The following is a 24444-nucleotide window of genomic DNA, read 5'->3' as shown; positions in this document are numbered from 1 at the left end:
ATGGGAATTCGACTGATGACGAACTACCCTGCTTCAATGTGACACAGTGGAAGGCAGGAACATGAAGACAAACACACACAGCATCTACACTCTTTATTAGTATGAAGTACTAGATAAATTATATTTACTGGCACGCTGTCAAAGAGCACACAATGTGTGTGTGTGTGTGTGTGTGTGTGTGTGTGTGTGTGTGTGTGTGTATGTGTGTGTGTGTGTGTGTGTGTGTGTGTTGCAGGTCTGCATGCTGCCTTTTACTGCAACGCATTTGACGTCATGGCTTTATGGCTCGCAAAAAAGAAACACTGTAAAGATAGATAGATAGATAGATCGATAGATAGATAGATAGATAGATAGATCGATAGATAGATTCACAGACAGATACAGCCAAACCCCAAGTGAAAGGGCAAAGGGCAACAAAGCACAACACTGAATTGATAGTACGTAATGCTTTTCTGCCCACCTTTTAGCCGGAGTAAGGAAAGTAAGAGGCTAAAAGAGAGGCTTTATATCTTTTTTTTATTTACTGATAAACAAATGCAGACAGTGGGTGGGCAAGCAAGGCTTTATCACAGTTTTAGCACAAGTTTTATTGTTTTTGGTTTACAACAGATTACTTGATGTCTATACGGTGACTTGGGCAGTATATGGGTCAAAAAAGAACTAACTAAAAAATAAAGAAAAAACTAAACATAGTCTTTGTTTGCATATATCATTATTATTTTTTATTTTTATTTTTTAAAAAAAGTCTCAATTGAACAACAAGTCCAATGCTACTTTTTTAAAAATCTGAGGCATGATTGTCAGAAGCCTTAGAATTGTAATTAAGGAAAAAATAAAATAAAATAAAATAAAATACAAGAACCTGATGAAAAAAAGTTACAGGCAATTCAGTATGAAAGTCAATGCAGCATGCCATGTATGAACTGAGCAGTTATTTATTGTAAACTGTATTGCTGTCTGCTGGCAAGAAGAGAGTAGTCAGAAACATCTAATGCCTTGTAATACAAAAAAATAAAAAATAAATCTTACAAAGCAGGTTGCACTGTGTATAGAGATAACTTTTATGATCAGTTTTAAAAATATTACACAAAATATACTTACAAGAATAAGCTACATGAAACTCAGGTTGTGTGTGGGTTGTGTTGTGTAAAAGTCCATCATTACAAAACATGTTCATATATGAGTATAAATGTGCTGCTACTCCAATAGAAATGCAATATAATGCACATTATTAAATAGTTGTCATTTGCATGCATGAAATATGAGGATTTTATGGTGATTTGTTAAGAGAAGTATAAAAACTTTCTTACGCAAAAAAATAAAACCCTCATTAAAAAGACATTTAAAAAATGAAATCCACTTTACATATACTAACAAAGACATCTGAAACAATACTGGTGAACATGTAACTTATCATTAGAGTTTAACCAACTGTTGTTTTTTTTTTTAACAATACATAAGTAAATTAAAGCATACATGTATATAATTATAATTTCACTGTACAAGTTACAAACTTGAGTTCAAGACTGTCAGAAGGCTGATTAGATATACCACACATCAGATCTTTCCATGTTCAAGTTATCACATAACATGGATGCGGTGCTCCTGCTCTCACCTTTAGGGTGGCTCTATCTGTGCTGGCACGCCTAAGGGTGCTTTTCTGATAGGCTGCGCTTCTTTTCTTAAGTGTGTCGGTGTCTGTGTTTGAGCTGAAACGAAAGTCACCCCTCCACGACCCAGTGGTCAAGAAGGAATCGTACCGGTCATCTTTAAGGAGGGTCCCACAATGGCTGAAATCTGTAAAACTAGGGGGGCAATAGGCAGGTGGGAAAACGGGGAGACCTGCGGAGGGTGAGCGGTAAACGTAACTTTGCCTACAGAATTTAAAGTAAAAGACTCCGCTGATTAAAAGGATTAGCAGCGAGGAAACTGCTGCTATGGCGATAATCAAATAAAGCGTTATGTTGTTACTTTCATTTGGTTCATTTGCAACCTCAAAAAGTTCACTCAGGACTGGCAGGCCGTCTCCAATTGATATGCTCACTGTGGCGGTGGTGGACATAGATTTGGGCCCGTTGTCCGTTACTAAAACCACAAGTGTTTGTTTCGATTCGTCGTCCTCCACAAATTCTTGTACAGTTCGAATTTCCCCTGAGTGCTGACCAATCATAAACAGGTTAGGCCGCGTCGCTTTGATTATTCTGTAGGAAAGCCACGCGTTATGGCCCGAATCAGCGTCGACAGCAACCACTTTTGTCACCAAGTATCCTCTAGGTGCTTCAAATGGCACCATATCTTCGGCAATAAAGCCGGTACTCTGGACAGGATACAGGATGACTGGTGCGTTGTCATTTTGGTCCCGAATAAAGACGTTTATGGTGCAGGTGCCGGACAGCTGAGGGTCACCCTCATCACGAGCAGTCACCCTAATTTGGAAGTGAACTGACTGCTCATAATCAAAGAGGCGTGACGTGAAGAGCTCCCCCGTTTCTGAGTTCATCGTGAGGAACGAGTACGTTTCTGGGTTTGCGTCCCTTGAAATTTGGTAAAGAACTTTCGCGTTAGAACCTGCGTCCATGTCGTCTGCTTTTACTTTCATCACTAGGGTGCCAACAGGTTGGTTTTCTAAGATGTTGGCATTGTATTCTCGCTGTGTAAAAGTCGGGGGGTTGTCATTGATGTCACTAACCACAATGGTCAGAACTTTGACACCAGAAAGAGGTGGCGAGCCCGCATCGGTGGCAGAAATTGTGATGTTATACTCAGGCTGAAGCTCTCTATCTAATACTCCGTCAGTCACTAACATGTAATAGTTTTTGACCTCGGATAAAAACTTGAATGGGGAATTGTCTGAGATGGTACAAGTTACACGCCCACTACTGCCAGTGTCCAGGTCATACACATTAATCAAAGCGACCATAGTTCCAGGCTTCGAGTCCTCGGCCACGTTTGCAGAGGCTGACTTTATTTCTATCACAGGTATGTTGTCGTTGACATCAACAACATCTACGATAAGTTTACAGTGCGATGTCTGACCTCCCCCATCTTTGGCCTGGACATTAAGTTCATGCGTGCTGGCTTCCTCATAGTCAATCAGACCTGCAACCCCTACTTCCCCTGTTGCAGGGTTAATATTGAAAAGGCCCCCCATTTTGTCTGAAAGGTGGCTGAAAGAATATGTTATTTCCCCGTAAATGCCTTCATCAGAGTCCGTGGCATTGAGCTTTGCAATGACAGTTCCTATGGCTGTATTCTCTGATACGGAGGCTTTGTAAACTGGCTGGCTGAAAACTGGGACATTGTCATTGGTGTCCAGAACACGGATACGGATGGAAGCAGTTCCAGATCTGGCTGGATTACCCCCGTCAATTCCAACGATTTTCAGTGCATGTTCAGCCTGTAACTCTCGGTCCAAGGGTTTTTTAAGGACGAGTTCTGGATAAGCGTTGGTGTTTATTTGGGTCCTCATTTCCAAAGCAAAGTGATCGTTTGGAATCAGTTTATATTCACGAATGGAATTACTCCCCAGATCGCGATCGTGGGCGCTCTCTAAGGGAAAGCGCCGCCCCAGAACTGTAGATTCAACAATATCAAGCTTTATCTCCTCTGCAGCGAACGCCGGGCTATTGTCGTTTATATCTGCAACATCCAAAACCAAGCTGTGTGCTTGAAGTGGGTCTTCGAGCAAAAGCTGGTACTGTATGATGCAGGCAGCCGCTTGTGCGCAGAGCTCCTCGCGGTCTATCCGCTGACTGATCAAAAGATTGCCCGACGCGGTGTCAAGTTCACACAGCTGGCGAGTTCCTTCTGCAACAACACGGGCTCGACGTGCACCGAGTTCCGACACACCGAGCCCCAGGTCCCGTGCGACATTTCCGATGACAGATCCCCGCTGCATCTCCTCCGGAAGGACATAGCGAACCTCTCCGAATGACACGGCAAAAACGAGTGAAAAGAGCAAAAAATCCAGCCAAAATGAAATATTTATTCGCAGCTCCATTGTACTACAGCACTCATTAGAGAGAGAGAGAAAAAAAAAAAACACGATGTAATTCTTCAATTTCTATGAAAAAACGGCAGAAAATGCTGCTGGAATCCAACGTTGCCGTGCTCCGTCAGCCGAGTTATTTATGCTCTATTAGAAAAACTGTCAGATTGGATCCTCTCTCTCTTTCTCTCTCGCTCGCTCTCTCTCTCCTTTCATCCCTCTCCCTCGCAGACACATACACACACAGGCGCTCTCCTTTCCTCTCTCTCACACCCACACAGAACTCTAACGCGCATGTCTGCACAGCCCTCGGCTCTAACCTAATGCTCTAGTTCCACTGGCACAGATAGACCGAGGTAAGCACTGAGTCAGACACTTGAAGAGTGCCATCCAGAGTCCAGCACGGTTATTGCAACAGTGAACACCAAAATGGTACAACAAAAAAAAAAGCACTACTGAATTACGCCTGAAGATTTCAGCACCGTTGGCTTAACTGTCAAGTGTTAATTGTCAATGTCTGTGAGGTATTTATTTATCTATTTTTACTGTGTATAGAAGAATAACAATTCAAAGTGTAAACGTTAAAAGAAGACAAGAATGGGCCTACAGAAGCACTTTAATAGCCAGCAGGGTACAGCGTCATAAATGCTATTTCAATGAATTATCAAATCAGTGAAAACTATCCACTAACCATCACACAGACAGACACCCTCCTCGTTATGTATTGTTAGAGTTGAATATATGACTTCCAGTCAACATATTTGCTTCTTGAAAACAAAATGTGTACCTAATATGTATATGACTATTTTTCTAACGCGACACAACTTGCATAATCCACAGTTCAATTGTTTAAAAGGTCAAAAGGCTAGAGCAACACATAAAGGGGAACCTGAGTTGCTAGAGCAACACATAAAGAACTTTGAGTTTAAGAAAATAAAAAAAACTATGGCTCTGGCAACATGGCTGCTGCTGAAAGTCTCAGGTCAATAGATTCCTGATCTGACATTTTGATGGATAGCATTAAAACCAAATAAATATTAGCATGAATTTCTAAAATACTAAATAAAGTGAAAATACTGTTATAATTTTTGTTTGTTTGTTTGTTTGTTTGTTTTGAGGAGAGAATTAGTTTAACTCAAAACTGGTGGATACTGACATAACTAATGCAACAAATTAAAACAAATAGTCTAAAAAAATCGTAAGAATTATTTTTTCAAAGCACAATTCCCCATTTACTTTCAAAGACAAATTCTGAAACAAGAGGACATTGACAAGGTCCACAATACTATGCTGTGAGCAACTTGCATTTATTTCTAATAGTTAGTGCCAGTAAATTCATTGGGGTCAACTAAAGGGTCAAACGACAGCTAATTAAATTTAAAATGCACATCTAGAGACAGTTTGATCGTGTACAAATGAAAATTAGTTTGAAGAAGATATTCAAAATTTGAAAGGATCTGGACTGCTGTCAGGACCATGGACAGAGACAAATGAAATGAAAAACGCAACACAAGTGGCAAAATGAAATTAAACTGTTCACGAAGAGCCTTGAGCATTTGAGAAACATTTGGCAAAAACTTTTGTTGCTTATGGATATAGAATCCCATATTGAAAATGACTGAACCACCACACGTTAAGGATCTGAAAGTGTTCCTACCTCTGGAGAATTATCACTGTCTCCAAACACATCAGCAAAGTCTGAAGGACTTTTCCTCAGAGTCTGGTCAGCAGGCAGCGTGTTGTCATTGTAAGACGTCACAAACTTAAAGTCACTGGTACGAGATCCTGTTGTCAGGTATGTGTCATAGTTGTAAGCACTGCGTAAAGTTCCTGTGCCATCAACGTCTGCGTAATTAGGAGGCAGATATGCACCAGGGATGGCCACTGCTCCATCAAACAACATTCTGGGTTTTCTCCTGCGACAGAACCTCACACCCAGGATGATGATGATGAAGGTCAGAAAGAAAGTGGACACAGACACCAGAGCGATGATCAGATAAGAGGTGAGTTTGGAATTCTTCTCATCAGAGGAAATGTCTTTGAGCTCTGGCACCTCAGCCAAGTTGTCAGAAATGATCAGGTTCATGGAACAGGTGGCAGAGAGAGGAGGCTGCCCGTTATCTTTCACTGCCACAATCAGGTTCTGTTTCATGCTGTCACTCTCAGAAATGTCCCGCTGCGTCCTGATCTCTCCACTGTGGACACCGATAGTGAAAAGTCCCGCATCGGTGGATTGGACTATATGATAGGACAGCCAGGCGTTCTGTCCAGAGTCCGCGTCCACCGCGATCACTTTGGACACCAGCGAGCCTCCGTGCGCAGCTTTGGGCACCAGCTCGGTCATGAAGGAGTTGCCCTCCGGGGCGGGGTACAGAATCTGAGGAGAGTTGTCATTCACATCTGACACGAACACACTGACGCTCACGTTGCTGCTCAGCGGAGGAGAACCGTTGTCTCTGGCCATCACATGCACCTTCAAACTCCTCAGCTGCTCATAATCAAAGGACCTGACGGCGTGGATCACACCTGTGTCTCCGTTCACGGAGACATAGGAGGACACCGGGGCACCGTTCACCTCACCAGGTAACAGAGAATAAATCACGGTCCCGTTCTGTCTCCAGTCGGGGTCTTGAGCCGTCACGGAACATAGAGTGGAGCCAGGTTTGTTATTTTCACTCACATATGCACTGTACGACTGTTCCTCAAACACAGGTGGGTTGTCGTTGACGTCAGCGACATATAAGTGAACAGTTTTAGAGGAGGACAGAGGTGGAGAGCCCTCGTCAGTGGCAGTGATAGTAATGTTGTAATCAGACACCAGTTCACGGTCCAGTTGTCCTGTGGTCACCAGAGAATAATAGTTCTTGATGGAGGGAACCAACTTGAAGGGAACATTTTGCTGAATTGAACAGTGGACCCTTTGATTGTTTTCTGAGTCTGCATCCTGCACATTAATGATGCCCACTTCTGAACCAGGTGATGTGTCTTCTGGTAGAGGATTGTTCAGTGATTTCAAATTGATCACAGGGACGTTGTCATTCACATCAGTGACAGAAATTATTACTTTGGCATAAGAGGACAGGCCTAGTCCATCTTTGGCTTTCACACGGATTTCAAATGACGTCATAGTCTCATAATCAATCTGGCCAATAACTTTTATTTCACCTTTTTTACGATCAATACTAAATATTCTCTTAACATCTTCAGTTACATGTACAAAGTCATACGTCACATCTCCATTAACTCCCTCATCAGCATCAGTGGCGCTCACAGTGACAACCACAGTGTCTAAAGGAGAGTTCTCAGGCAGACTGGCTTTATAAACGGCTTGACTGAACACTGGGGCGTTATCATTAGCATCCAGCACTGTGACGTGAATGACGACTGTACCTGATCTCTGAGGAGAGCCTCCATCTAGAGCTGTGAGGATCAAATTGATCTCACGCTGATTTTCACGATCCAGCTCTTTATCCAGAACCAGCTCGATTGTGTTTCCGTTTGCAGCCAAAATAAAATTCTCGTTATTTTTGAGGTTATAATGCTGAACGGAATTCTGGCCAACGTCCGCATCGTGAGCCTCCTCTATCACAAAGCGAGCGCCTTTTATCGCCGACTCTCGAATCTCCATACTGATCAGCTCTTCGTTAAATTGTGGGGAGTTATCATTAACATCCTGAATATGGAGAGAAACACGGTGGAGCTCCAGAGGGTTCTCCAGCACAAGCTCCTGTTTCAGAATGCATGAAGCCCTGTCACCACAAAGCCCCTCTCGGTCAATCCTGTCCGCAACGATCAGCTCTCCGCTGTTCACGTTGATGTCACAGTAGTGTTTTTTCGTCCCGTCGGTGTCGATGCGGGCTCTCCTGCGTGACAAAGCGGCCGAGTCCAGACCGAGATCCTTGCCTATATTCCCAATAACCGATCCTCGTTTCATCTCCTCCGGTAGAGAATAGCTAACGTCTCCATTTGCCGCACGTAACCAAAGCAGGAGGAGTTGAATCCCGCACGTTTGAAAAATAATTGCGTTTGAAAACGACATCATCGAGTTTACATGAGGTTTGAGAATCCAGTAAAAAAATAAAAGGTCAGCGCAGCTGCTCAACGCGAGTACCAACTGTAATTTCGGAATGAATGTCACTGTGGATAAACAAGAAGGTGGGTCCGTCACAAAGACGCTGGGAATAAAATGCCTATAGACACGTGTAGAGCGCCACCCCGAGGAAAATGTCCGTAAACAAGCTAAGTTTTCAACTACAAAACAGGCTGTGGCATCTTAGTACCTGACATTCGCTGGGACACAAAATATATTTTAAAGGTGTGTTTTCCTCATTTTTAAGATAAAAGGATCAATTCAAATGTTGCCTGGTCAACATGTTTAGAATTAATTATACCCTAATTCTGGTTATTGAGGAATGACACGGAGTGAATCTGCCAATATTCTTTCTTGCAAGAGTGTGTGGCAAATTCACCAAAACATTACTGCGTCCTAAAAACAACGTGCGAGTCTGCTTCAGAGATAAATAATTAAATCAGATGGTGCAGTGATCCCAGCATTTGTCCACTGTAGTTCTATTTTTTCATGGGCTACAAGTCCACATTCATGAGTTGCCTGCCTGTTTTATGCACATCACATGTAGAAATAGATTGATGAAACCTTACTTAGATTTCTGAAAGTGAAACCTTAGTCTGGCAGTACTTTGCTGCTGTAATCCCCATGCATCTTTGATTGGATTTTTAAAAGTAAACACAGAATGTGTATTTGTTCTTATTTTTGACCTCTAGTCTAAAGATAACTACTAATTTCAGGTTCAGATTACCCACCAAATTAGTATTTAATTATTTTTGTTCCCCTTAAAATGCCTTAACTACACAAGCTTTTTCTTTCTTCTTTCCTTTACAGTTTCTACTGTTTGCTTCTAACTCTACACCTCCAAAAATACTAATAAAGTCCACTGAGGGCTAAAAGTATATATCCCAAATCATACCTAGCCCCACAACACTACAATAATGGGAATGAGGTAGGTGGTTAAAATTAGTCACAAACTACTTATAGTTTAACTCAGGCATTGTTACTGAGCTACAAAGGTAGGTACTAAAATAAAAAATAAAAATAAAAAACATATTCTTCTTCAATCACAGTTTAGCCAAAAATAAGACTTTTCACTGACTTTAAATAAGTCAGACACACAAACATTAGATTCAGAACATAGAATGCGAATAAAGTGAAAATTATGTAGGAAGCTGAAATTGCTCGTCATGGAAAAGTCAGAGTGTAAAAGAAACTAGCTGTAAAGCATTCTGAAAATAAGTAAGAATAACAATAATTCCAGTTAACTGCTGGGATGAAATACTACCCAAACTAGTTATATGTAGTATATAGTTATATTTTGTTAAAGAGTGTGGGCGACACGGTGGCGCAGTGGTTAGCGCTGCCGCCTCACAGTAAGAAGGTCGTGGGTTCGATTCCGGGCTGGAGTTGTGTGGAGCTTGTATGTTCTCCCTGTGTCTGCGTGGGTTCTCTGGCTTCCTCACACACTCCAAAAAAACATGCATGTGAGGTCGATTGAACACTCTAAATTGCCCGTAGATGTGCATGTGCATGTGCATGTGCATGTGAGTGTGAATGGTTGCTAGCTTCAATGTGGCCATGCGATGAACTGGCGACTCGTCCAGGACCCTGCCTTTCGCCCTATGACAGCTGGGATAGGCTCCAGCAGACCCCCGTGACCCTAAGCTCAGGAAGAAGCGGGTATGGAAGATGAATGAATAAAGAAAGTGCAAATTTGTCAAGTCTGAAACAAAATAAACAAATATGTTAACTTTAAAATTAATTTTGTATCACACTTCAGAATAACTTTAACAGAAAAGCATCAGACATATGTTTAAAAAAGTTTTCTTTTTTCTGTCTGAGAACAATATCAAGTTTTCTGTTGCATGATTGTAGTCTGAATATTCAATTAAAAACAATTACTGTAAATTTGTTCAGAGACCATATTGCACTGGGTAAAATGTAAATGATTTCATCAACCTGATAATCATTTATGTTTTTAAGTAATAAAATAACAAAGAAAGTTTGAGCATCGTAACAAAGATCAGTTCAGTTTGTTTATAAACCAAAGTGTTCAAAGTGTCTAAATTTGATAGGTTTTGATGGTATTATGTCACATGTGGCATTAAAAAAAATCGTAAGGACTGAGAAACCTTTGATAACTTAATTAGACAAAAAAAAATGCCCACAGAGAGCGAAAATAAATGCAAAAGTTTGCAAAAGACTCAGCGCCAGTTTCGTGACGCATGATTGAAATAACAAAAAAATATGGGAAATTAAAATGACATTGAAAAAGGGGCTTATGGTTGGGGTCATAACAGGTGATTAATATAAGAAAACAGAAAGGGAGGAAAACTGCCCGGTTGCAAGGGCAACCCAAAATTACGCACGTAGGCCAATACAGTGTTCATACCTCTGAGCTGTCTTCCAAATCTCCAAACACATCAGCAAAGTCTGAAGGACTCTTCCTCAGAGTCTGGTCAGCAGGCAGCGTGTTGTCATTGTAAGACGTCACAAACTTAAAGTCACTGGTGCGAGATCCTGTTGTCAGGTATGTGTCATAGTTGTAAGCACTTCGTAAAGTTCCTGTGCCATCAACGTCTGCATAATTAGGAGGCAGATATGCACCAGGGATGGCCACTGCTCCATCAAACAACATTCTGGGTTTTCTCCTGCGACAGAACCTCACACCCAGGATGATGATGATGAAGGTCAGAAAGAAAGTGGACACTGACACCAGAGCGATGATCAGATAAGAGGTGAGTTTGGAATTCTTCTCATCAGAGGAAATGTCTTTGAGCTCTGGCACCTCAGCCAAGTTGTCAGAAATGATCAAGTTCATGGAACAGGTGGCAGAGAGAGGAGGCTGTCCGTTATCTTTCACTGCCACAATCAGGTTCTGTTTCATGCTGTCACTCTCAGAAATGTCCCGCTGCGTCCTGATCTCTCCACTGTGTACACCGATAGTGAAAAGTCCCGCATCGGTGGATTGGACTATATGATAGGACAGCCAGGCGTTCTGTCCAGAGTCTGCGTCCACCGCAATCACTTTGGACACCAGAGAGCCTCCGTGCGCAGCTTTGGGCACCAGCTCGGTCATGAAGGAGTTGCCCTCTGGGGCGGGGTACAGGATCTGAGGAGAGTTGTCATTCACATCTGACACGAACACACTGACGCTCACGTTGCTGCTCAGCGGAGGAGAACCGTTGTCTCTGGCCATCACGTGCACCTTCAAACTCCTCAGCTGCTCATAATCAAAGGACCTGACGGCGTGGATCACACCCGTGTCTCCGTTCACGGATACATAGGAGGACACCGGGGCACCGTTCACCTCACCAGGTAACAGAGAATAAATCACAGTCCCGTTCTGTCTCCAGTCGGCATCTCGAGCCGTCACGGAACATAAGGTGGAGCCAGGTTTGTTATTTTCACTCACATAGGCGCTGTACGACTGTTCCTCAAACACAGGTGGGTTGTCGTTGACGTCAGCGACAGATAAGTGAACAGTTTTAGAGGAGGACAGAGGTGGAGAGCCCTCGTCAGTGGCAGTGATAGTAATGTTGTAATCAGACACCAGTTCACGGTCCAGTTGTCCTGTGGTCACCAGAGAATAATAGTTCTTGATGGAGGGAACCAACTTGAAGGGGACGTTTTGCTGAATTGAACAGCGAACCCTTTGATTGTTTTCTGAGTCTGCATCCTGCACATTAATGATGCCCACCTCTGAACCAGGTGATGTGTCTTCTGGTAGAGGATTGTTCAGTGATTTCAAATTGATCACAGGGACGTTGTCATTCACATCAGTGACAGAAATTATTACTTTGGCATAAGAGGAGAGGCCTAGTCCATCTTTAGCTTTCACACGGATTTCAAATGACGACATGGTTTCATAATCGATCTGGCCAATTACTTTTACTGTACCTGTTCTGCGATCAATACTAAATATTTTCTTAACATCTTCAGTTACATGTACAAAGTCATACGTCACATCTCCATTGACTCCCTCATCAGCATCAGTGGCACTCACAGTGACAACCACAGTGTCTAAAGGAGAGTTCTCAGGCAGACTGGCTTCATAAACGGCTTGACTGAACACTGGGGCGTTATCATTAGCATCCAGCACTGTGACGTGAATGACGACTGTACCTGATCTCTGAGGAGAGCCTCCATCTAGAGCTGTGAGGATCAAATTGATCTCACGCTGATTTTCACGATCCAGCTCTTTATCCAGAACCAGCTCGATTGTGTTTCCGTTTGCAGCCAAAATAAAATTCTCGTTCTTTTTTAGGTTATAATGCTGAACTGAATTCTGGCCAACGTCCGCATCGTGAGCCTCCTCTATCACAAAGCGAGCACCTTTAACTGCAGACTCCTGAATCTCTATGTCGATAGATACTTCGTTAAATTGTGGAGAGTTATCGTTAACATCCTGAATATGGAGAGAAACACGGTGGAGCTCCAGAGGGTTCTCCAGCACAAGCTCCTGTTTCAGGATGCATGAAGCCCTGTCACCACAAAGCCCCTCTCGGTCAATCCTGTCCGCAACGATCAGCTCTCCACTGTTCACGTTGATGTCACAGTAGTGTTTTTTCGTCCCGTCGGTGTCGATGCGGGCTCTCCTGCGTGACAAAGCGGCCGAGTCCAGACCGAGATCCTTGGCTATATTCCCAATAACCGATCCTCGTTTCATCTCCTCCGGAAAAGAATAGCTCATATCTCCAAATGCGACACGCACCAAACCCAGGAGGAAATAAATGATCCACAGCTGAAAATGGATATTAGCCGAAGACTTCATCATCCCCATTTTCGCATGAGTTTTAAGCATCACGCAACAAAAAATGCCGAAAAACCAAGATACCAGCGGCGAGTCCACAATCAACCCTCGTATGACACTCGTGAAGGCGGATCCGAAACAATAACGGGAATTAAAACATCGAAAAGCAAGTCTATAGCGCCACCGTGAGGATCCGCACGAGAGAAAACGTTGTGGCTAACAAAAAAAAAAAACGGTTACAGGCTTATAAAATCACTTGAGTCCACTCATGACGGTCATAGCTTGAACAATTTGTCATGCTGTCATTTATCATGTCCTGCTTTCTTGATCAAATTCATTTCCTCTTGTAATGCAATCAAGCTGCTGTAGTTGTGATCTTTAAACTGTCCCAATGTCTATTTCGACTCATTTAAGCAAAAAATATGTCATATAAATAAATGAATATGAAATGTGTATGATTACCATAAAATGTGTAAGATTTGCATCAAAGTTCAATGCATTATATATATATATATATATAAAAAAAGAAAGACAATAAAGGACAGCATTGCAAAATACAAGTTAAACATTAAACTCTGATGCCAGGCTAATATAAATAAATGTAGGACAACTCAATCAATTATTCATTTGTTATATTGTATTCTAAACTGGATAAAAATAAAATAAATCGCCCATACTGTAATGAGAAAAATCACATCATGCTGCTTGAGAGATTTCTTCCATATCACTTTTAACCATCATGTATAACACAAATAAACCTCAGTCAAAATGTTGTAAACTCTGGAAAATTACAACATGTGATGTGAAGAAGATGTTGAGCTTCACGCTACTTATTTATGCTGCTTATAGAAATCAAACAAACATAAAACCTAATATGTGAATGCTGGTGTTTATCAAGGCACTGTGACATTTTTAGTGAAGATATTTAGGATGTTTAATAGTAGCATGTCAATAGCCAATTTACTGTGACCCACTATGTTATTTATTTATTTTTCAATTAATTCCTGCAAGTATCAACAAGTTAAAAAAATAAACAAAAACAGTTATACTGTCCACAGTGGCCTCCAATGGTTCTGGTTCTGGACTCTAACATGACTGACATCCTACAAAAAACTGAAATGTATAGATAACCTTTTTGCTGAATGTATGCTGATGGTTGATTTTGTTTGAAGTTGAACTTCTTATTGCTTTACTTCTACTTATTTGCTCTGACACACTTTGCAACACCTACACTCACTGTCTACATGATAATCCCATGATGACAGCATTTACAGAGGCCAACTGAACAGCCACTATTTAACGTACATACGTTCATAGTATGGTATTCTCATATGTCCGCAGGTACCAAACACAGCAATTTAGTCTACAGATGAAAGTGTTTGTCTGCAATTAGTGCGGTAAACAAAGACTGACACAGTGTTTAAAGAACACTATACATATACAAGTATAAAATAATTATCTGTATTCTGAAAATAAACAAATGGTGACAAGCTCTTGTATTTGTCAGTGTAGACGAAAACTACAACCTGTGCAAGTTGTTTGATTGTCTGGTTGTATACTGACGTAAATAGTGTTGTCTCTGAAGCAAAAAAATTAAAGTTAATGTTAAATGAATCATAAACAAATATTTTGAAAAAAAAATACAAAACAATTCACTTGAAGTTTTCTGGAAATGTTTAGTAAATACCTCACACATAATAACAGATGTGGTAATACTTGAATTCATGAAATATGATGTTTTTCATGATTTGCAAAAGGGTCTAAAAATATAAACTCAAACTGAAATGCTTCCACAATGACCGTCAAATTGTCTGTATTATAAACAATTCTGAAAACAAAACTTCTCACTTTTTATGTAGGTTAATCAACTCATTCATGACACATATTTCAGTCGTTAAACAAACGTGACACCCTTCCATCCATCCATCCCGGCAAGCTGACATATGGCGTACACCAAGGATCAGTTCCCAGTTCATTGCATGGCAACGCAGACAAACTATTGACATCTGTAGGAGCATTCACATTGGGAGGTAACTGAAGATGCCAATTTCTGACATGTGCATGTATTTGAATTGTAGGAGGAAACCACTGCACCACGACTAAACCCGTAAAAACAGGGAGGACATGTAAACAGACAAGTGACTGGCCTGGGGATGGAACCCGTGACCTGCTTCCTGTAAAGCGACAGTGCTCACCACTGCATCACCATGCCAACAACTCCAGTTATTATGACAAAATGCCAAACTGCTTTCAAAACTAGTGTTCCAAAGACAGAAATCACATTCAATTGTCATTTAAAAGTTCATGTTGTAAAGTAGAAAAGTAGCTGAATAATGATCAACTTGTAATAATTGCTCATTTGCAAAGGGGGAAGAGAGCAAGATAACTTAAGATTACAAGTATACATGTGGAGAAAAGTATTTCAACAATAATGAAGTGATTGAGGAATCATAACATTGAGCTAAGAAGGCTATTGAGTGAATTTATTTTTGTTTGGCAAACATTTCTTGTGCCTGCATTAAAAAGAAAAATAGAATGTGTAAAAGCAAGAAGGACATTATATGACACTGCAGCCAGCCACCCAAAATAAAAGACTGCATTCATACCTCCGAGATGTCTTCCAAGTCTCCAAACACATCAGCAAAGTCTGAAGGACTTTTCCTCAGAGTCTGGTCAGCAGGCAGCGTGTTGTCATTGTAAGACGTCACAAACTTAAAGTCACTGGTGCGAGATCCTGTTGTCAGGTATGTGTCATAGTTGTAAGCACTGCGCAAAGTTCCTGTGCCATCAACGTCTGCGTAATTAGGAGGCAGATATGCACCAGGGATGGCCACTGCTCCATCAAACAACATTCTGGGTTTTCTCCTGCGACAGAACCTCACACCCAGGATGATGATGATGAAGGTCAGAAAGAAAGTGGACACTGACACCAGAGCGATGATCAGATAAGAGGTGAGTTTGGAATTCTTCTCATCAGAGGAAATGTCTTTGAGCTCTGGCACCTCAGCCAAGTTGTCAGAAATGATCAGGTTCATGGAACAGGTGGCAGAGAGAGGAGGCTGCCCGTTATCTTTCACTGCCACAATCAGGTTCTGTTTCATGCTGTCACTCTCAGAAATGTCCCGCTGCGTCCTGATCTCTCCACTGTGGACACCGATAGTGAAAAGTCCCGCATCGGTGGATTGGACTATATGATAGGACAGCCAGGCGTTCTGTCCAGAGTCTGCGTCCACCGCAATCACTTTGGACACCAGAGAGCCTCCGTGTGCAGCTTTGGGTACCAGCTCGGTCATGAAGGAGTTGCCCTCCGGGGCGGGGTACAGAATCTGAGGCGAGTTGTCATTCACATCTGACACGAACACACTGACGCTCACGTTGCTGCTCAGCGGAGGAGAACCGTTGTCTCTGGCCATCACGTGCACCGTCAAACTCCTCAGCTGCTCATAGTCAAAGGACCTGACGGCGTGGATCACACCCGTGTCTCCGTTCACGGAGACATAGGAGGACACCGGGGCACCGTTCACCTCACCAGGCAACAGAGAATAAATCACGGTCCCGTTCTGTCTCCAGTCGGGGTCTCGAGCCGTGACGGAACATAAAGTGGAGCCAGGTTTGTTATTTTCACTCACATAGGCGCTGTACGACTGTTCCACAAACACAGGTGGGTTGTCGTTGACGTCAGCGACAGATAAGTGAACAGTTTTAGAGGAGGACAGAGGTGGAGAGCCCTCGTCAATGGCAGTGATAGTAATGTTGTAATCAGACACCAGTTCACGGTCCAGTTGTCCTGTGGTCACCAGAGAATAATAGTTCTTGATGGAGGGAACCAACTTGAAGGGAACGTTTTGCTGAATTGAACAACGGACCCGTCTGTTATTCTCAGAGTCTCTATCTTGCACATTAATGATGCCCACCTCTGAACCAGGTGATGTGTCTTCTGGTAGAGGATTGTTCAGTGATTTCAAATTGATCACAGGCGCATTGTCATTCACATCAGTGACAGAAATGATTACGTTGGCATAAGAGGAGAGGCCTAGTCCATCTTTAGCTTTTACACGGATTTCAAATGACATCATAGTCTCATAATCAATCTGGCCAATTACTTTTATTTCTCCTAATGTGCGATTAATACTAAATATTCTCTTAACATCTTCAGTTACATGTACAAAGTCATACGTCACATCTCCATTGACTCCCTCATCAGCATCAGTGGCGCTCACAGTGACAACCACAGTGTCTAAAGGAGAGTTCTCAGGCAGACTGGCTTTATAAACGGCTTGACTGAACACTGGGGCGTTATCATTAGCATCCAGCACTGTGACGTGAATGACGACTGTACCTGATCTCTGAGGAGAGCCTCCATCTAGAGCTGTGAGGATCAAATTGATCTCACGCTGATTTTCACGATCCAGCTCTTTATCCAGAACCAGCTCGATTGTGTTTCCGTTTGCAACCAAAACAAAATGCTCGTTCTTTTTCAGGCTGTAATGCTGAACGGAATTCTGGCCTATGTCGGCATCGCGAGCCTCCTCTATCACAAAGCGAGCACCTTTATCTGCAGACTCCTGAATCTCTATGTCGATAGATTCTTCGTTAAATTGTGGGGAGTTATCATTAATATCCTGAATATGGAGAGAAACACGGTGGAGCTCCAGAGGGTTCTCCAGAACAAGCTCCTGTTTCAGGATGCATGAAGCCCTGTCACCACAAAGCCCCTCTCGGTCAATCCTGTCCGCAACGATCAGCTCTCCACTGTTCACGTTGATGTCACAGTAACGTTCGTCAGTCCCGTCGGTGTCGATGCGGGCTCTCCTGCGTGACAAAGCGGCCGAGTCCAGACCGAGATCCTTGCCTATATTCCCAATAACCGATCCTCGTTTCATCTCCTCCGGTAAAGAATAGCTCATATCGCCAAATGCGACACGCACCAAACCCAGAAGGAAATAAACGATCCACAGCTGAAAATGGATATTACCCGAAGACTTCATCATCCCCATTTTCGCCTGTGTTTACGGATCACGCAACAAGAAATGCCGAAAAACCACAATGCCAGCGGCGAGTCCACAATCAACCTTCGTATGACACTCGTGAAGGCGGATCCGAAACAACGACCGGAATTAGAACATCGAAAAGCAAGTCTATAGCGCCACCGTGAGGATACGCACGAGAGAAAACGTTGAGGTTAAACAACTGAATGGTAACTTCTAGAATCACTTGAGCCCACTCATGACGTACTAATACCTTGAACAATTTGTTAACATGGATGTCCTGGTTTCTTGATCAAATGCAAGACCGCCTGGAATGCAGCCAAGTTGCTGTGTCTATTGTAATCTACAAAAGCGTGCCCACTGTCTAATTCAGCACTAAAAAGGAAATAATGTCTCATAGAAAAAGATAAGAAAGATGTATGGTGACTTCAATTACCATTGATTTAAAAAAAAAAATCCATTAAAGTCACCACCATTATAAATCAGAAAAAAATTAAAGGACAACATTTTAAAATGCAAGTTAAACATTAGCCTCTTATGCCAGACTGAGGCACTCAAACCACAAACAAGTCAGTCTCTCAACAATTGAATATGCCTTACACGAAAAAAAAAAAAAAAATATATATATATATATCTCAACCTTCTTAAATGAGACTAAAAGCACATTAAGCTGCTTCAGAGATTTTGTTTTTGCATTTAGCATTTTTAAAAATGATATATATCCCAAATAAATCTGAGGGAAAGTGTTGCAGACTTGGGAAGGCTCGAACATCCAGTGTCAAAAAGATGTTCAACTCATCCGTTCAATTATTTTACATACCCTCTTCTTCCTAAGCTCAGGTTCACGGGTGTCTGCTACTTTTTAATGTTGCTTGTAGAAATCCAACCAACATATAAACCCTGCCATATGCGTGGTGTTTATAAATACACTGTGACATTTTGATTGAAGATAACTATGATGTTTAATAGTGACATGTCAATGGTCATCTTTCTGTCACGCACAAGAAGTTTTTTTTTTTTTTTTTCAATTGATTCCTGTAAGCATCAACAAATACAAAAAAAAAAAGCAGTTACACTTTTGGCAGTGGCCTCCAAGGCTCCTCTTATGTTTTTGAAGTCTAACAATATTGATATCTTAAAAAAAAAAACCTAAATGTATACATAATCTTATTTTGCTGAATGTATGTTGATAGTTAATTTTGTCTAAAGTTGGACCTCCTATTCATTTACTTCCTTTGATTTGCTCTGAAGCACTTTGTAATGCCTGCATTCAGTGTCTACCCTACCATGATCATCACCTGATCACAGCATTTACAGGAGCCAACACACCAGCCACTATTCAACAAACATTGGTTCATAGTATATGGTTTTCTCGTACACAGATGGGAACCAAACATAGCAATATAGTCTAAACATGAAAGTGTAGATCTGCAATTACTATGGTAAACAAAGACATATGAGGCAATGTTTTAAGAACACCATACATATAAGATAATTCAAAGAAACCCTCTGAAAATAAACAAATGGCGTCAAGCACTTGTGTTTGGTAGACACTCTAATGCACAAGAAACATTTCAAAATCCAAAACAGCAGATGCACCACTCACAATAGGAGCAAAACCAACTGACAAATAAGCAAAGCGTTGAACAACATCAGTAAAACCAAAAACAACTGGTCTCTGTCCTGAGATTATTTTTTTCAGAAAGATAAAAAACAAACAAATGGATGAAATAATAAGCAAACTTAAAATGAACTATGTGGATGATCCAGGAGTACCTGTTCTGTCAACTGTCACTTAACCCATGTTGCTTAACTGTCTGGTTGTAACGTAGGCAAATGAACTGAGGCAAAGAGTTTAGAATTGGTCTTAAATGAATCATAAAAAATATGAAAGAAAACTACAATAAGAGTCACTTGTTCTTTTGGGGAAATGTATCGTGAATAACTCACACAGAAAAACAGGTGTGGAAAGACCTGGATTCAAAAAAAACTGATTTGGAGTTTACTTTTTCAGATTGGCCAGCAGGCAGACTTTCCTTAAATAGTCTAAAGATATAGAATCACATTGAAAGCCTTCAACAATGACCATCTAAATGCGTGTGTGTAGTAAATAGCTCTGCAATGCAACATTTTAATTTTTGTTTAGGTTAAGAAAAGGCATATCAATTCACTTATGATACATATTTCAGTCCTTAAACTAATTGGACATCTATTCATCCCTCCATATACTCATTCATATTCTATCATCACTTCTCCAGAACTCAGAATGGCAGGTGCAGCAACCTGACCAGGCTGACGAATGCAATACACCAGGGGTCGTTTCCCAGTTCATCGCAGGGCGACACTGACAAACTATTCACATCTGTAGCAGCACTCACACCGGTAGGTAATTGAAGATGCCGTTTTGTGTTCTATGCATGCATTTGCATTGTAGGAGGAAACCATTGCAACACAAGATAATCCATAAAAACAGGGAAGATATGTAAACAGACAAGTGACAGACGTTGGGATCAAACTCGTGACCTGCTTGCTGTGAAGCAGCAGTGCTCACCACTGCAGCACCCTGCCAACAACTCCAACTGTCATGATGATAAAATGCCAAACTGTGTTCATATATTTGTTTTCAAAGTTAAAAATGAGAAAAAAATGATCACTCAAAGGTTTATGTTGTAAAGTAAAGTAAAAGCTAAATCATGATCAACGTGGAACAATTGCTCATTTGCAAAAGAACAAGATAACCTTGAGATTATGTGTCTACAGAAAAATATTTTGAGTATAATAAAGTGATTGAGGAATCATAACATTGAGCTTAGAATGTTTGTTTTTTATTTTTTGTTTAGGAAACATTTATTGTGCTTGCATTTAAACAAAAATTGAGAATGTGGAAAAGAAAGGGTGACCTTATATGACACTTCAGTTAGCAAACCCAAAATCGAAGACTCATTCATACCTCTGAGCTGTCTTCCAAATCTCCAAAGACATCAGCAAAGTCTGAGGGACTTTTCCTCAGAGTCTGGTCAGCAGGCAGCGTGTTGTCATTGTAAGACGTCACAAACTTAAAGTCACTGGTGCGAGATCCTGTTGTCAGGTATGTGTCATAGTTGTAAGCACTGCGCAAAGTTCCTGTGCCATCAACGTCTGCGTAATTAGGAGGCAGATATGCACCAGGGATGGCCACTGCTCCATCAAACAACATTCTGGGTTTTCTCCTGCGACAGAACCTCACACCCAGGATGATGATGATGAAGGTCAGAAAGAAAGTGGACACTGACACCAGAGCGATGATCAGATAAGAGGTGAGTTTGGAATTCTTCTCATCAGAGGAAATGTCTTTGAGCTCTGGCACCTCAGCCAAGTTGTCAGAAATGATCAGGTTCATGGAACAGGTGGCAGAGAGAGGAGGCTGTCCGTTATCTTTCACTGCCACAATCAGGTTCTGTTTCATGCTGTCACTCTCAGAAATGTCCCTCTGCGTCCTGATCTCTCCACTGTGGACACCGATAGTGAAAAGTCCTGCATCGGTGGATTGGACTATATGATAGGACAGCCAGGCGTTCTGTCCAGAGTCTGCATCCACCGCGATCACTTTGGACACCAGAGAGCCTCCGTGTGCAGCTTTGGGCACCAGCTCGGTCATGAAGGAGTTGCCCTCCGGGGCGGGGTACAGGATCTGAGGAGAGTTGTCATTCACATCTGACACGAACACACTGACGCTCACGTTGCTGCTCAGCGGAGGAGAACCGTTGTCTCTGGCCATCACATGCACCTTCAAACTCCTCAGCTGCTCATAATCAAAGGACCTGACGGCGTGGATCACACCCGTGTCTCCGTTCACGGAGACATAGGAGGACACCGGGGCACCGTTCACCTCACCAGGTAACAGAGAATAAATCACAGTCCCGTTCTGTCTCCAGTCGGGGTCTCGAGCCATGACGGAACACAAAGTGGAGCCAGGTTTGTTATTTTCACTCACATATGCGCTGTACGACTGTTCCTCAAACACAGGTGGGTTGTCGTTGACGTCAGCGACAGATAAGTGAACAGTTTTAGAGGAGGACAGAGGTGGAGAGCCCTCGTCAGTGGCAGTGATAGTAATGTTGTAATCAGACACCAGTTCACGGTCCAGTTGTCCTGTGGTCACCAGAGAATAATAGTTCTTGATGGAGGGAACCAACTTGAAGGGAACGTTTTGCTGAATTGAACAACGGACCCGTCTGTTATTCTCAGAGTCTCTATCTTGCACATTAATGATGCCCACCTCTGAACCAGGTGATGTGTCTTCTGGTAGAGGATTGTTCAGTGATTTCAAATTGATCACAGGCGCATTGTCATTCACATCAGTGACAGAAATGATTACGTTGGCATAAGAGGACAGGCCTAGTCCATCTTTAGCTTTCACACGGATTTCAAATGACCTCATAGTCTCATAATCAATCTGGCCAATTACTTTTATTTCACCTAATGTGCGATCAATACTAAATATTCTCTTAACATCTTCAGTTACATGTACAAAGTCATACGTCACATCTCCATTGACTCCCTCATCAGCATCAGTGGCACTCACAGTGACAACCACAGTGTCTAAAGGAGAGTTCTCAGGCAGACTGGCTTTATAAACGGCTTGACTGAACACTGGGGCGTTATCATTAGCATCCAGCACTGTGACGTGAATGACGACTGTACCTGATCTCTGAGGAGAGCCTCCATCGAGAGCTGTGAGGATCAAATTGATCTCACGCTGATTTTCACGATCCAGCTCTTTATCCAGAACCAGCTCGATTGTGTTTCCGTTAGCAGCCAAAATAAAATTCTCGTTCTTTTTCAGGCTGTAATGCTGAACTGAATTCTGGCCTATGTCGGCATCGCGAGCCTCCTCTATTACAAAGCGAGCTCCTTTATCTGCAGACTCTCGAATTTCCATACTGATTAGCTCTTCGTTAAATTGTGGAGAGTTATCATTAATATCCTGAATATGGAGAGAAACACGGTGGAGCTCCAGAGGGTTCTCCAGCACAAGCTCCTGTTTCAGGATGCATGAAGCCCTGTCACCACAAAGCCCCTCTCGGTCAATCCTGTCCGCAACGATCAGCTCTCCACTGTTCACGTTGATGTCACAGTAGCGTTTATCAGTCCCGTCGGTGTCAATGCGGGCTCTCCTGCGTGACAAAGCGGCCGAGTCCAGACCGAGATCCTTGGCTATATTCCCAATAACCGATCCTCGTTTCATCTCCTCCGGTAAAGAATAGCTCATATCTCCGTATGCGACACGCATCAAAGTCAGAAGGAAATAAATGATCCACAGCTGAAAATGGATATTAGTCGAAGACTTCATCATCCCCATTTTCGCCTGTGTTTACGGACCACGCAACAAGAAATGCCGAAAAACCAAGATGCCAGCGGCGAGTCCACAATCAACCTTCGTATGACACTCGTGAAGGCGGATCCGAAACAACGACCGGAATTAAAACATCGAAAAGCAAGTCTATAGCGCCACCGTGAGGATTCGCACGAGAGAAAACGTTGAGGTTAAACAACTGAATGGTAACAGGCTTCTAGAATCACTTGAGTCCAGTCTCTCAGTAATTGAATATGCCTTACACTGAAAAAATAAATAAATAAATATATGTATATATATATATATATATATATATATATATATATATATATATATATATATATATATATATATATATATATATATATATATAATATATATATATATATATATATATATATATATATATCTCAACCTACTTAAATGAGACTAAAAGCACATCAAGCTGCTTCAGAGATTTTGTTTTTGCATTTAGCATTTTTAAAAATGATATATATCCCAAATAAATCTGAGGGAAAGTGTTGCAGACTTGGGAAGGCTCGAACATCCAGTGTCAAAAAGATGTTCAACTCATCCGTTCAATTATTTTACATACCCTCTTCTTCCTAAGCTCAGGTTCACGGGTGTCTGCTACTTTTTAATGTTGCTTGTAGAAATCCAACCAACATATAAACCCTGCCATATGCGTGGTGTTTATAAATACACTGTGACATTTTGATTGAAGATAACTATGATGTTTAATAGTGACATGTCAATGGTCATCTTTCTGTCACGCACAAGAAGTTTTTTTTTTTTTTTTCAATTGATTCCTGTAAGCATCAACAAATACAAAAAAAAAAAAAAAAAAAGGCAGTTACACTTTTGGCAGTGGCCTCCAAGGCTTCTCTTATGTTTTTGAAGTCTAACAATATTGATATCTTTAAAAAAAAATACTAAATGTATACATAATCTTATTTTGCTGAATGTATGTTGATAGTTAATTTTGTCTAAAGTTGGACCTCCTATTCATTTACTTCCTTTGATTTGCTCTGAAGCACTTTGTAATGCCTGCATTCAGTGTCTACCCTACCATGATCATCACCTGATCACAGCATTTACAGGAGCCAACACACCAGCCACTATTCAACAAACATTGGTTCATAGTATATGGTTTTCTCGTACACAGATGGGAACCAAACATAGCAATATAGTCTAAACATGAAAGTGTAGATCTGCAATTACTATGGTAAACAAAGACATATGAGGCAATGTTTTAAGAACACCATACATATAAGATAATTCAAAGAAACCCTCTGAAAATAAACAAATGGC

General features: G+C 41.6%; 2 protein-coding genes across 16 annotated transcripts in view; both read right to left on the bottom strand.

The window, feature by feature from the left end:
• The window catches only part of LOC142901788 (protocadherin gamma-A11-like), a 218723-nt gene that overhangs the window by 138831 nt on the left and 55448 nt on the right, over positions 1–24444 (bottom strand). For 2 of the 15 annotated variants that reach the window (XM_076046457.1, XM_076046478.1), the window contains exon 1: positions 20749–23154. The exons of 8 other annotated variants lie outside the window; for them this stretch is intronic. In XM_076046457.1, the coding sequence (XP_075902572.1) occupies positions 20749–23139 (2391 nt within the window). In that variant the 5' untranslated portion in view covers positions 23140–23154. Of the gene's footprint in view, positions 1–5645; positions 8097–10449; positions 12902–15416; positions 17893–20748; positions 23155–24444 lie in introns of those variants that run through there. 5 more of the 15 variants (XM_076046458.1, XM_076046480.1, XM_076046451.1 and 2 more) reach the window with 5 other exon arrangements.
• Positions 913–4608, bottom strand: LOC142901978 (protocadherin gamma-A6-like). Its single transcript, XM_076046726.1, has one exon. It carries the CDS (start codon positions 3998–4000, stop codon positions 1574–1576), a length of 2427 nt encoding a protein of 808 aa, XP_075902841.1. The 5' UTR covers positions 4001–4608; the 3' UTR covers positions 913–1573.

Source organism: Nelusetta ayraudi, unplaced genomic scaffold, assembly GCF_046127955.1.
Source record: "Nelusetta ayraudi isolate G7.1 ecotype Tasmania unplaced genomic scaffold, CSIRO-AGI_Nayr_v1 ptg000090l, whole genome shotgun sequence".
Taxonomy (NCBI): Eukaryota; Metazoa; Chordata; class Actinopteri; order Tetraodontiformes; family Monacanthidae; genus Nelusetta; species Nelusetta ayraudi.
The sequence above is the reverse complement of the archived record's forward strand: the minus strand, read 5'-3'. Positions and strand labels throughout refer to the sequence as shown.

Coding starts and splice junctions, on each gene's coding strand:
- LOC142901978 (XM_076046726.1), bottom strand. CDS start 4,000: ATGGAGCTGCGAATAAATATTTCATTTTGGCTGGATTTTTTGCTCTTT.